This window comes from Neovison vison, chromosome 1 (genome assembly GCF_020171115.1).
Source record: "Neovison vison isolate M4711 chromosome 1, ASM_NN_V1, whole genome shotgun sequence".
Taxonomy (NCBI): Eukaryota; Metazoa; Chordata; class Mammalia; order Carnivora; family Mustelidae; genus Neogale; species Neogale vison.
The window spans coordinates 266,589,040-266,603,249 of record NC_058091.1 but is presented as its reverse complement, the minus strand read 5'-3'; the positions used below and the strand labels follow the sequence as shown (position 1 = coordinate 266,603,249).

The 14,210-nt window shown below is 46.5% G+C and overlaps 1 protein-coding gene across 2 annotated transcripts in view; it reads left to right on the top strand.

Annotated features, from left to right (window-relative positions):
* The window catches only part of TTC1 (tetratricopeptide repeat domain 1), a 45,250-nt gene extending 38,178 nt beyond the window's left edge, over window positions 1-7,072 (top strand). For both annotated transcript variants that reach the window (XM_044230375.1, XM_044230365.1), the window contains exon 8: window positions 6,440-7,072. In XM_044230375.1, coding sequence (XP_044086310.1) covers window positions 6,440-6,573 — 134 coding nt within the window. In that variant the 3' untranslated portion in view covers window positions 6,574-7,072. The remainder of the gene's footprint in view (window positions 1-6,439) is intronic.
* The last annotated feature ends 7,138 nt before the right edge of the window (window positions 7,073-14,210 follow it).

Below are 14,210 nucleotides of genomic sequence, written 5' to 3'. Positions count from 1 at the left end.
TTCCTTGCCTGGCTGGCTCAGTCACTCTAAATTCTCATGAGCTAAAGTTTCTCTCTACTCCGCTTTGGGTTTTACTTATATTGCCCTCTTCATTTGAAATATTCAAGTCGAATCCATTCTCAGTTGCTTCTGTGAGGAATTCTCCTCTCATCAGACGTAAGCAGTTTACGTTGTGTGGTAAATATGATGTCAGTTTGTTGTTACACAGAAATAGTGTGAATGGCTGAATTCCTTCATCTTCTTCCTAAGTATAATGATCATGAACAAGATATTGCTTCTAGGCATTCCCCACCATCGGAGAGCCTGAAAGGGAGAAACCTCTCTCTGTATGGAACCTCAGCCCCACAAAAGCTTCCTAAAGTTCTCCCCTCCCTGTTACAGAGGACATAACTGTGCTTCATGTGCTGTGAGATCCTTGGAGGCTACTCACTCTGCAAGATAATGCCATCCCTTAGACATTCCGAGCAAGCTTTGCAGTGGACTGCACAATTTTTAGCGCTGGTTTCTCTGGAAACGCTGGCCTCTGCTGAAAAATTGGCAGTTAAAGATTTGAAAAACTGTTCAACACTGCTTGTTATTGGCATTTACGAAGTTAGGTAATTATTTAGCAAGGTGAGCTTTTATTTAGGTTTGTTCAATAATCTTTGACTTGCTTTTTCAAGTCAAGTAACTTGACTTCTTTTTTGTTAGAAGAGCCATGTAGCTGCCTCCATGGGAAAAAAAATCCCAATTGGAATAAAGAAGGGGGCAAAAACATACTTAAACATAATCACTCCTCCCTTTCTAGCCTATCATTTTGAAATATCATTAGGACAGGCATGGAGACCCAGAGTGGCTGTCAGTCCTAGTGCTACAGCCCTTTGTAGTCACAGGGAACAGCTTCAGATTTGAGGAAAGCGGTCAGCAACTGTTATGTTTCCTTTTGTCCTTTTCTCTTGGAAGATTACCCTTGTGGCTGTGATGAGGTAGGAAATGTAAGTTTTAAAAGGACCTAGGGTATGATCAGTGGTGCTGGCCAGAGCACCCCGGGAAGCTCGAAGCTTTTTTAAGGGACTGGTAGTACTGGTTAGTAATCAATGCCCTATTTATTTGGCTTTGCTCAAATCTAGTGATTTTCACTTTTTTTTTTTTTTAAATAGGAGAACTTCTCTTTATTTTTTAAGATTTCATTTATTTATTGGAGAGACAGAAATAGCGAGAGAGAGAGCAGGAGCAGGAAGGAAGGCGAGGGGGGAGCAGGCTCCCCGCTGAGGAGGGAGTCTGACGTAGGACGTGATCCCAGGACCCTCGGACCACAACCCGAGCTGAAGGCAGACGCTTAACTGACTGAGCCACCCAAGTGCCCTAGAGAACTTCTTTTTTTAAAGATCTTAGCGATTACACCAAATTAGAACAGCTAGTAAAATAAAAGCAAGGAAAAAAACTTACATGAAACCACAAAGTAGAAAAAAAAGAGTGGTATTTTATTTGTATCAGTTCAGATGTATAGCATTTATTATAATCAGAATAACCAGGCAAGTTTGAGGAACGTAATAATTTGAAATGGGATTTGGATGGTAGGCACAGCCTCCTGAGTATCTGTATCTATTTTATTTCTGAGTTTCACTTCACAACCTTAAATTTTTTGTCCACCTAGGTAAATGGTAAAAACAATTTCAAAGGTAGAACTGATGAGACCTTTTCAGAATCCCTGAAGCTCCTCAGCTCAGCTGGCGCACACCGAGGGCCGAGGTTCAGTGTCTGCTCCGCATGCAGGAGCACCTCGAGAAGCCTGGCTGCTTAACCTTGTAGGGGAGACAGACCAGTGCCTTCCTGGGGTTCAGCTCTGTACACACTGGGTGATGAGCTGAGCCTCATCTTGGCAGCAAGATGAGGGCGAGAGCTGTGTACTTGGGAGGCCAGATGATGATGCTGACATAGATCTCTGGATAAACCTCAGTTGCAAACAGAAAAGAATGGGATGAAGACTTTTGTCATCATCATTTGTAAATTGTTTTGTCCTATATCCTGGCCTGGCCATGATATCTCAAACAAGTAGAATTGCTAAAAATCTGTACATGTATGTTTGCGGTTCTTTCTTAATCTCCTGTCATCTCCTTGTTTGAACTGCGAGGTGGAAGATAAAGTTTGCTTTCTCCAAAAAGTAACGTGGGCTATTTTCACATCATGTAAGAGGGACACTCCGCCCAGGCAGCCTGTCCCACCAGTCACTAGAGACAGGTGTCCACAGTTAGTTTTCAGTACCAGGCTTCTCATCCTGATTCCACTGGCCAGATACAAAAGCAAGTTATTTGGGAGGGGCTGGATCGCAGAATGCATTGCTCAGACCAGCTTCCCGTGAGAACTCGTTCAAAATGCACATTGTTCAGATTCCATCCCCATCCTGCTGAATCAGAGATGGCGGGGGGCGGGGTGGTAGAGCATAGCACTCAGAGTTCTGATAACCCTTCTCCGTGTTTCTGGGCCACGCTGGAGTTTATCCAGCACTGTGTGGCCATGTGACTGCTGTGTGGGGACAGAGTCCAGGCAGCCCAGGAGAGGACCTCAAAGGGAGTGATGGAGGTGCTTTGCGGAGATGCGGCCAGGAGTGGTCAGCCTCTCTGCTCTGAGCAGTTCCTCCTGAGCAGAAGCAGTGTGTCATGAATTTTGCCTTCCCCTCTTGTGCTATAGCTGCAGCAGAGAAAAAAGGAAAAGCAGATATTTCACAATGCACTAGACTTGAGATCGCAGACAGCTCTCTGTGGCCAGCCATTCCTTTGCACATTCCATTTCTGGTGTTTATTAGGACAAGCTGTCACTGGAGAAATGAGTCAGCTCACCGTGGGTTGTCACCATTTACCAAGTGGGTAGGGGTACAGGGTTGTAGAACCAGCTCCCTTACCCAAGGTCACAGGAAAGTCTTGACATTGTCACTGACTCTTAAAATTACTGAAGCCATACATTCCCTCAGGGAGTATCAGTGTGTATATTTTCACTACTTTCTGCCTCATTTCCTTGTTGTCACTCCTTCACCTCCTCTCAGGAGAACCATTCCCGCTTCTTTGACAGTTCTGTCAGGCTTATGTCAGCCTCCACTTTCACGCAAGAGCTCATCTAGGCATTTGATTTGGCTATGATTTTTATCTTCCATATTCTGTGCTGTCTCTTGATAAGCCTTTTACTTAGAGAAACCAAGAGATAGCTTTTGTGGCTTAGGCCCTGCCTCATAAGAGGAAATGCTGTGTCAGGATTCAGCTGTATCCCATTAGGCCCAAACACCAGGGATCTTGAGGTGAAAATAAATGGCATTCCGGGCTCCCCTCGGAGTAAATGGACCACTCCACAGTGAGTATCTCCAAAGACAAGTTACACATGATGTGTCCATTGGGTTATTGTGATACAGTGATGCTTAGAGGCATAGAAACTAATATTTATCAGATCTGGATCTCTTGTCCTAAACATTCTTGTCTGAGCACAAGCAGTTCTGGACTCCTCTCTGCATGCAATCTAAGCTAACAAGAGGAGATTCTAAGTCAGGGACATGTTGACACGTTCTGGCTGAGTGATGGTGCCAGATCTGCTGGAAGTAGAAATCAAGAAACCCAATTGAGTACTACCCAGATAGGGAAGGTGTCGAATGTGGCAGCCAGTGCAAAGGACAGCAGAGAGGCTAACTTGGCAGATGATCCTGTCTTGGGGACTAGGTGGCCGCACTAGTCTCGAGCGTCCAGCCTGACTCTAAACAGCATCAGGGAAACTCAGGTGACTATGTACCTGTTTATGAGCAGGACTTGTTCGGTGAATAAATGCCTTCTTTCCTGTGATGTTGTACTAACTTTCTGTGAGAACCACCTCCAGGGTTTCCTCTTCTGATTCATTCATCCCTTTGCCATAGTGTTATTAACTGAGAGCTCAATTCTCAAACCGTCAGCGGCCTTCCCTATGGCACAAGAACCAGAGACCTGTGGCCTGGCTCACAGGATCCCTCCAGGACATGCCCTTCCACCTGCCTTTGAGCCCACTGGACACGCTGCTCGCCCTGGCCTGCCCTTCTGTATGCATTTATTCAAACCATGTTTGCCTGCACTGTCCGTTCCCTCGGTCTCAAGTGTCTACAGTCCTGTCGGTCCTTGGGTGGTGATTCAGATGCGCACTCTTAGTCGGGAATCTGCCGGGTCTCCCCTCCTCCCTGCCCCCTGGGAAGGAGTCCTCTTACTAGCTCTCCTGGCACACTGTATCTCCGCTTACCTCTGAACCTTCGGCTTCCACGTGCAAGGCTGTCTTCCCCTTCGCATCTCAGCCGCTTCTGGTGCCACCACACACAGCAAGATGCCCCACATGTGAACTTGGGACTGTGGGTCAAATTCAGGTCTGGTAATCCGTGGTCTTCTGATGCGGAGACTTTCCTACCGTGTGTCTCTAGTAGGTGTCTCAGGCACTTGGCGTCCCTTGTGTTCTTGAGCAAGCGGAACTGCCTGTGCTCTCGTCACAAGATAATAGAGTAAAACTGTTGCGGAATGTTAAAAAGGCTGAGAAGGAAGGAAGACGACTAATAGCTCCGTGTGTAGGTTGGACCCACAGAGAAGCAGAACCATGATTGGAATAGAAGGATGAGAGACTGACTGGGGACGTGCCCACAGCGGGGACGGGCAGAGAACTGTCAGGTGCCTGCAGAGGAGAGAGGAAGCCCGCAGGAAAAGTCTCGGAGCGGTGCAGTGCTAAGAAAGTTGTAGCAGAGACCGTGAGGAGCCACAGTCGCCTGTCAGAGTTCCTGGCCTGCCCCTGCCGTGCTCGGTCATGGACGGGTGCGCGCCGCCTGCAGTGGGAGAAGCGCGTTTTCCTGAGCGCGTCTCCGCAGGATCAGTTCGGCTCAAAGGCCAGGCTCGTGGTGGCGGGCCGGGTCTGCAGCCAGTCAGGCAGAGGGAAAACCTGCTGAAGGCCCTCAGCGTCCCTCTCCATCTGCAGCTTGAATGCTTGGCCCCTTCCCATCTGTGACACGCGGTGGCACGCCAGCGCCCGGTAACGCCTGGTCGGTACCTCTGAGCACTGACGCGTGTGGTCTGTCCTGAGACGCCTTCCTCTCAGCCCCTGCACGGGCCGCTGAGCTCTCCTGCCTGGGGCACACCCATCCTAGTGTCTGTGTGTCCTGGCCGACTGAGAGCATCCCAAAAGCCAAGAACCAGCTTTACTCTGTAGCTCCCATTGCACCACAGGGTAGATACTCTACAGTGGCTGCTCCGTGGTCACCGCGCCGCGAAATGGCCTTGCGGTGGGCCTCCATCCAGGAGCGCCCCGGCCTCTGCCAGTCCCAGCGGCTCGGGCGATGCGGTGCTATTGCTCCCGGGCAGCGTGATGTGAAGACGTCTTGAGATTCAGTCTCACGTCACTCACTCCGAAGAGCCAAGGCTTGTGCCAGCGGTGACATTTCATTCGGCTTCTTGAACTGCTTGCTCCCTTCCCCGTCCTCCTTCCTCAACCCCAGGACAGACTGCCAACGCTCTGGGTCCCTCCCACTTGCCCGAGGACGCCCCCTCCTTTTTGTGCTTGTTGTGGCCCCTACCTGTGCATCCGTCCACTCGAGACCGTGCCCTGGCCGGCACCTGTGTGCAGGGCTGGGCTGTGCCGGCGAGTCTCGGTAAACAGGCACGCCCGGCACATGTGTTCAGGTTAGGGTTGGGAAGCCTGCCTGCAGAATGGTCAGCCTGGGTTCTGGGAGCTTCCTCAGAATATGGAGAGCTTCTGGGGGCTAAATCTTAGACTGAGACCAAAAATTCTTTCCGTGAATTATTAGAAAAGGCCTTGACGTTTAAAGGCAATGTGTCTGTAAGTTCTTTACCTGGGCTTTACTTCAAGGTGGAGGCCTCAGAGGGATAAAGTTGATACACGTGGGAGGGCAGGAAGGAACCTATAGCTCCGATGATTAGGATTTTTTTCCCTTTGACCCCCATTCTCCTCTCCATTGGAAACAGACCTGCAAGAAAAATTATAACAGTTTAGACAGGGTCAAAACTGTTTATTATTCTATCCCAGTCAACATTTTCCAGAACACTCTTAGTTTCAAATATTGCCGCATAAGTCCCTGTAAATCTCTCAAAAGTCCTGAAAACTCCAGCTTGAGGCATACAAACTCCGTGGTGGTCAGTTTGGCCATGATTCATCCCAGGGTTTGTGTCCTTGGTTCTCTAGCCAATCTGGACAGGAAGCTGTGCTTTCCCAGAGGGAGCCAGCAGGGCTCCCTCACAATCGTCTCTGAGATCACAGGCATGGCCGCGGGGGTGGGGGTGGGGGGTACTGAAGTGATGACATTGCCAAGGGGACTGAAAGTTTCATAGTTTTAAAAGCAGCAGTTGCTTTAACTGCAGCTGCTTTTTATATTTTATAATCAGATAATAAGGCAGGATCAGTTGGGGTCTTCTGTTTATTTCCCATATTTATCTGAATTTTCCCTTTTACATTGCAGGTAAACTAAAAGATCTTGGGAACTTGGTTCTTCGACCTTTTGGACTCTCCACAGAAAATTTCCAGATCAAACAGGATTCCTCTACTGGTTCCTACTCCATCAATTTTGTTCAAAATCCAAATAATAATAGATAACAATGTTAACAGTAGCTTGTAAAGCTGGCTTAGAGATTATGTGCTGCTTACTATTTAGCAAGGGGGAAGGCCCTGCCAGTATTTAACTTTTAAAAGCGTTTTATCTCAAAAATAGGCTATCTCCTAGGGCCCAGTGCTCCCTTTTCCCTCTTGTTTTATAATCAGGGTGAAATGCACTTCTGATGTCATAAGCCTGATTTGATTCCCATTTTAAGGTGGTGTCTCTGCAGCTGTTGCCCTTGGTTCTGGCTGTTCTCGGCTTTGTCTGGGATGAAGCCTGCTTGTCCAAGCTGACTTCCCTGAGCTATAACACGCGAGCCCAGCCAGAGAATCTCCCGTCCCAAGCAGACCTGCGGGTTGGAGACTACCCAGATGCGATTCCTGGGGTTCCTGCCTGCTGTCCCCTCTCCCTGATTACTCACATTGCCCAGGCTGCCGGGCATGGGCTCCGGCAGCTCCTGGTTTCCTCTGTGGTAAATAAACGCTTTCTGTGACAGTCTGAGCTGGCTTGTGAATTTTGTCCCCATAACGACAGCTAAAGCAGAAGGCTTCTCTGGCTTCAAGAGCAGTGTTGCTGAGTGTTACTGGAGCCCACAAATCTGCCCAAAGTCTTGGTTGCCACCTCGAAGATGATCTTGAAGAAGTGACCATTCTACCGCATACTAGAATGCAGAAGAAACTCCATCTCACAGACTGTCTTGGGCCTCCTCAGGTTTGTGCAGATCATTATGAAGTGAGTGTCTTTGCCCAAGAATCAGTCTTAACGGTGTCAACCTAAAATAGTTTCCTTCAGGTAGGGTGGTATGTAAATTCCAGAACAAACCATCATTGTTTAGGCCACGTGAACCCAGAGGTTTCAAAGGTAGGTTGAGGTTTTTCCCTAGTCATGGATTGCCGGTGAGAAACTTCCCGTTGCTCTGGTTTGAATGTCAAAGGCAGTGACGTGCGGGTTTCATCTTAGAAAGGAAGTGCCCGTCTCATTGTGTGAGGAACGCTGCAGTGGCCTCCCAGCGTGAAGCACGCAGTGCTGCTTTGATCTGTGCCTTAAAGCCCCTTCGCAAGTGTCCGCAGTAGCAGAACAACATGCAGTCCTAACTGTGATACCCCGAGCCTGTCCGGATTGTGAAAATGAAATTCTTTGTGGAGTTAACAAGGGATAAGGGAGAGGGAGAAAGAGCGTGGTTACTTTTGCTTTGCTATCTTTGTGGTAAGTCTGGCATCTAATAATCAGAGTGTGCGTGTGAAATCACAGAAGTTGCCAGAGCCTCAGCAGTGAGGGCCTTCCGTGCGGCAGGCAGTGCCAGGATGGCAGCTCCCAGCTCTTCCTCCCCATCCCCCGCCCCCCGCCCTGGGGACCCCCTCACACTCAAGAAAGTCTAAACAGTGTTTTAGTTTATGTGGATTATATCCATTGATGTCGACCAGATGAGAAATTAAAACAGATTCTCTTAAATATTTAAGTAATTCCTTTAAAAATAACAAATACATTCCCTGTTAGTATAACTAATATTTTTAGAAAAATACCTCCAAAAACAAAAGCTGTCAGTTAGAGGAATGACATTATTCTACATTTTTGCAAATCCTTTTCACATGTGGGCTTACAGAATATAGCAAGATTCTCAGATCTTTCTGCACTCAGGTTGTTACGGTATCATGTCCCAGAGTCTGGAAAGTCCTACACTGCCCATACCCATGACAGCAGGACAGTGAGAAAAGCAGATGCCCCCTTAGTATTGTCGCAAAAAAAGCTTTGACCCTGTGGAGACCTGAAAGGGTCTCAGGAACTTCTGAGAAGCCTCAGCCCACTTGTTTGTTTTTCTTAGTATCAGCTCTACACCCATTGTGGGGCTTGAACTCTTGACCTCAAGATCAAGAGTCACGTGCTCTACTGACTGAGCCAGACGCAGCCCTCAGACCACATCTTGAGAGCTACTTTGTCAGATTATGACTTTTAAGTGTAATGGCTGAAACGTGGCAAAGGCAGGGGCTGAGATCCCTGAGCACCTCTCTGACCCTCCAGGGAGTGGGGAGATAGACGTGTTTGCCTACCTACAGCCTGCCCTAAGACCCTACCCTTGCTGCAGGCCCCAGAGGTTTTGCTTCTCAGGCCTTCCCCTTCTTCCTCTCCCTTCTCCTCCACCTCCTCCACCACGACCTCCATCACTACCATACGGAAATCTCACTGTGGGCCAACTAATGCATCTGGAAAGGAAAGGAAGGGAATCTAACTAGATGTGAATTTTCTTAATTTTATTAATTGTGAATTTCTTAATTCTCTTAAGCCAAAGAATGTTGTTTTGTTGTGTTTTGTTTTTTGTTTTTTTTTTTTTAAGTCAACCACAGTTCTCTACTTGCAAATCTGGGAGAAAAAAAATAGATACAAACCTTTTGAAAATGTTTGACAATAGAATGGATGGAATAGAAATGTTTAATATTGTGTATGTTCTTACTCCAACAATATTGCAGTGGATCAAAATAATTTTGGATCACCTTCTAGAATTTCCTTGAAGACTATAAGACACACTTTATTTAATTACTATGATCTACTATTCCCTGTCTGCCTCTCTGAGCTCCTAGAAGGTAAGGGCCATATTTATGTTCTTAGCACCAACACCTACCCCTCTACCAGAAACCTAGTGAATTGGTATTAAAGGCATTCTACAAGGAGTGTTCTTAGTGTGAAAAACCATCACTATCCAGAAGTCTCCAGATTTCTGTACACTATGATCAGTCCCTGGTTTTTAAAATGTCTCCTTTGTTAACAATTATCTGTTATCTCAAGGTAAGTAGAAACTAGGCATTTTCCTCAAAATTTCAAGACCCAGCAAGTGATTCAAATGTCAGCTCAGAAGGTTTATGTGCTATTTTTTTGCCTGCCCAAGAATGTGGTGGGAGGCAGTGCAAGCTGGGTTTCACCCAGTCAAGACCAGGAGATTGATCTAGGCTTCCCTGTGTCTTGCCCAGAATGGCCTCGACACCCTGCAGTTTAGGGTCCCAGTTAAGTGTCTACAGTAGTGTTTTTGTTTGGGTAGGTGTGAAGTCCTGGCTAATTTAGAGGGCTCTGCTAGGATTTCTTAAAATCCAGTACTTTGTAAACATGAAACTTAAAAAGATACTTTGCAAAGAAAATCACTTTAAACCAATCGCGCCCATCATGTGCCATCATGTAGAATTCCCTCAGGTATCAAGCACTCGACCTGGCTCTTAAGCCTACGTCTCCTCGTCTTTAAATTTTCTTTTTACATCTTAGATATCTGCAAGGATTTATATATGTCCAGGACTTCCAGGAATCCCCACCTTGTCCTCTCCTTTCAGCCTCTGCACCTTTTCCCAGATCACATTTCCACTGAATCTTGTGTTTTCTCTGTATCTCCACCTGTGTCTTAAGTACCCCTCTGACTTCTGTTCACTGGAGCCTCCTGCAGAAGGTTCACCTGGGAAACTGGGACTATTTCCGCAACAACGTCCTACTCATCTGCTGCTTTTTCTATGGGGAGGACACTGTGGATTAGTTCCTTTTCCTCACATCACGGATTTGAATTATGGTTAAATTCTGTTCTTAAGATTCCCTTCTTCTTCCAAGAAGACTACTTACCATACAAGGTTTGCCTTCCATCACAAGCACTACCCCTGGGTTCTTCCCCTGTATCCTTTTGTTCCTTGTCCCATCCGCAGAATGCCATATCTTGATTACAAGTTGTTGTGCTTGTAGGGTAGAGACTATTACACCATGCCAACATGTGGAGGCTGGGGAGTGGCCGAGCATACTAGCTAATGACCTGAACATCGTGGCATTGGGCTTCAGTAAAATGACAAGACCTCACACACTGGACCTTCAGAGTTACTCAGGTATAGTCAAAGGCATGAATGTTTGTTTAGTCTATGACAAAAGTCCTATTTCCTGCAACATTTTGTATCCTTGAAGGTAGGGAACTGCTTTTGGAAGGATTAGTGTGCCTGGTGATTATTTCTGGTGCTCCGTGGGTCCCTGAGCTGGCCTCTAAGACTATTGCTGAATTACATTTCACAAAGCTGTCATGCTGGAATTCAGACTGATTTAGGAAGACCAGACAAGGATATTCTGGAGGTATTTTACGGTCTGAATAGACTGCCGTGGGATGGGAAACTGGCAGCAGGTATTAAATGCAAACCTGATTGGAAGATTGACTTGCAAGGGTTGTCTGTCTGATCCTAAGAGCTAACCAGGCTTAGCTCAGCAAAAAAAAAGAAGGACCACAAATCCTTTTATGACTCGGGTTTAGCCAAAGTTGGAATGTCAAAGAGGAAGGCATTGATAGGAGACCAAGGACGAAGGGAACAGCTGTGCAAGTGAATGGCTGCTTTAATCTCCTTAAGAAAGATCTTTAAAGGGAAGGGTCCAGTAAACCCTCTAAGACCAGAATGCCAATCTGAGAAACCCCCTAGGACAGAAAAATCAGTGACTTAAGCCTCTGTCCCTCTTACTCTGGTATCTGACTTCTTCCTTAAGCTCACTGTTGGCCAGAAAGGCAGCACTGAGCCGTGGGAGCAGTGTTTTGGGTGCAGCCTGTAGGCCTGCAGCCAGGGGTCACTGTCAGCCTGGTTTTACCTTTGTTCTATGCTCCTATTGCTGGAATCACTTCTGTGATCCTGCCTTTCACCTCATCCCTCCCTTATTTCTTACATCTGTCAGTGTGTACTACTCTGTGCTTGATACATACCCCTAAACCCTAGTAAAATCCTGGAGCAATTTTGGTGAGATGGGTCTGCTCCTTTTCTGTCTGCCTCCTCTGTGCCATGGTAGTAACAAGTCTAGTCCTTCTGTCACCTTCCTTTCCTTTAAAGGAGGAAGTATATGCACAGCAAAGAAATCTGTGCCTTCAGGGAACTGTACCAAAAAGGGAGGCGGTAATTTCCTGTTGCTTCCTTCTATCTGTGAAGAGCTGCCCTGAATCCACACTAGACCAAGCGGCATTGATGCGCCTGATAATGAGAAATGGATTACTTGCCACCAACCAACAGTTGCTTCAAACCCTTCAGGAGACGAGCAGAGAAACCAGTAACATGAGTTTCTGGAAACTCTGAGGATGGCCTCGTATTTCAGAGCACTAAACATTTCAGTCTTCCTGGCTGCAGGCTGGTCATGGTGAAGCTAGGGGTGCATACACGGGGTTCATTGGTTCTACCAGTCTGCCTTTACAAATGTTTGGAATACTCTGTAATAAGAATATTTCCATCTTCTAATTTTCTAACCTTCTGAGGCCTGCAAACTAGGAATCAGCTCCATCACATAGGAGTTAAGTTCTACCAGCCAGAACTAGAAATATGACTCTACCTTCTTTTCCCTCTCACTCAAGGGGAAACTTTGGAAGCTCACATTTCCCTCTCAGCTAAAGCATGGCATGGCCTGCTCTCCCGCTGCCAAGGAAGCCTCTAGCTAACGATCTAGGGCCATGATTCAGTCCCAGCTCCTAGAGCTCTAGCTTGTTAATACCGAGCACCCATTTGGGAATTCGGCCTCAAGCACTCCACCTAGACTCACTAGACTGCCACCTCCTACCGCCTGAGCATCCCAGGGCCCTCCAACTCCCCAAGCGTGGCAAGTCCGCAATCCACACACAGTCAAGTCTTCAAACAGACTAAAGACAGAAATCCTCAAGGAAGCCAGGAATGGGAAGACAGGGAATGAAGTGGGGAGAACGGGTTAGATTTTTAAAGAACGTAGGCTTTAGTGCACGGTCTCTGGTATTCGGTCTCAAGTCCACATTGTTTTATAGGGATAGTTTGACTACCCCAAATTAGAACGTGCCGTTCGCAACTGTACTTCATAATGTTCAGTGGAAGGAAAGGTCAGGTAGTTTCCTGGGGCTGTGTGACACGGATTAGACCTTGCCATTGGCAGAGTTGGCATCAGAAACCAAGAGTTAGAGCTTCAGCTCCTGCTACAAGTGTTTCCAGCCTGCCTTGTTTTCCACAGGTGTTAAAGAAGCTGCATTTAAACCTGTGAAGGACCCCCTCCCTCCCTGTCTTCTGCAAGGCTGCTTTGTGTCTTACTGGAGCCCCTGGCTGTGCTTTTCTGGAACAGTGACACAGCAGGCACTCCTTTACTCAGGGTACTTCACACTGCTGAGAGTTCACCTTCTTTGGATCACAGGTCTGAGCTGTCCACTCAGGAGCCACAGGAATTGGGCACTGAGCTTATAGACAGAATTCAGAAACATTAAGATTAGACCATTTCACTTATGGTACAAAAATTCCATCTTCCCTGTCTTGGGGCCAGTGTGGCTGTGTGATTGTGTCAGGAAGGTAACTCGTAGAACTTAGGTTAGAATCCATGTCTGTATAAGCAGGTCATTTGTATAGAAACATCCTGCTCTTAATATCAGCAGCTCAACTTGGCTTCCTTTGTGTTAGGTTGCCTGGACAGATGTACCTCACAAGGAAATCAGGGCTAATCCTAGAAGTATTCTTAAGTACAGTGACCTAGCCACGATGTTTGGCCAGCTCTTTCTTTCTCGGGCACAGTATTCCTGAAGTACATTCTTTCATTCCAGGTTCATTACCTTATTGATATCAGCAAAGGAGTTGTTAGACCATGAAATCTCATTGTGATGTTCATCACTAGAGAAAGGTGTGCTTAAAGGTAACACAGTGTGCTCTATTCAAAGCACTGAGGGAAGAATCAGTCATTACTTGAAAGAGGAGAAATGAGTTATCGGGTATAAAAGGAAAACAGCTTACTTTTTTCTACAGTCCAGAAAGGTACTGGTACACATTCCATACATGATTTCAGGGCAGGAATCCAAACTTAGATTTTCTTACATGAAGATAGCCCCAGAAAGATCCCAAGTTGTAGCCATGGGTCTCATCCCTCATTCCCTCTCCTGTTAGGTGTGTCTGTCATCATGGGACACACGCATGCAACACAATCAGGAGTGTATTGGGGCAGGGTGGGTGTCCTGAGGAGACCTTCTGGATAATGTGCACATCATCTACCTTGGTTCTCTCTAGTTCCATTTTCATTACTAGGAGGCCTGAGGGGGAAAAGGATACTAACAGAGCCAGACTCCAATGGCCTCCTTTTTTATACTCATTTTAGATAAACTGAAATAGGATAATGTTTGAGAGAATAAAGACTCCATGTATACTCTGGAGTAAGAGGCAGCCTTCGAAAGGACTGCTTTACTCAAATGGGGGTGCAGTGCGGGGGAAGCACACTAACATTAAGTTTTGGGGTCAGTCTAAAAAAAACTCAGCTGTCTGGTAGGTTTTAAGAGGCTCGTTTTTTCCTGATAGTAGTGTTTCTGTTCAAACACATCGGACATGCTGGGCTTTTAAAGAAGCAACCATTTATCTGTAAGGGAAGGACATCTTAAAAATTGAAACAAACATACCAGTAGATATTTACTCAATTACATCCAGCTCTGAAGGGTAGCATATTTGTTTCCATCAGAAAACAGTCATGTTGTGTACAAGATCCTAATAAAACTCTTCACCATTCCTCTACTCCTTGATCGTGGAGGGTCCCCTAAAAATCTTCCAAGGATTAAAGAAAAACAGGATGTTCTCCAAAGGAAGCAATAGTACTTACAGCCGCTCCCTAAAGAACTAGTGACTGAAACTTAATAGTTAAAAAATAATGAGCTCTAGAACCTAAC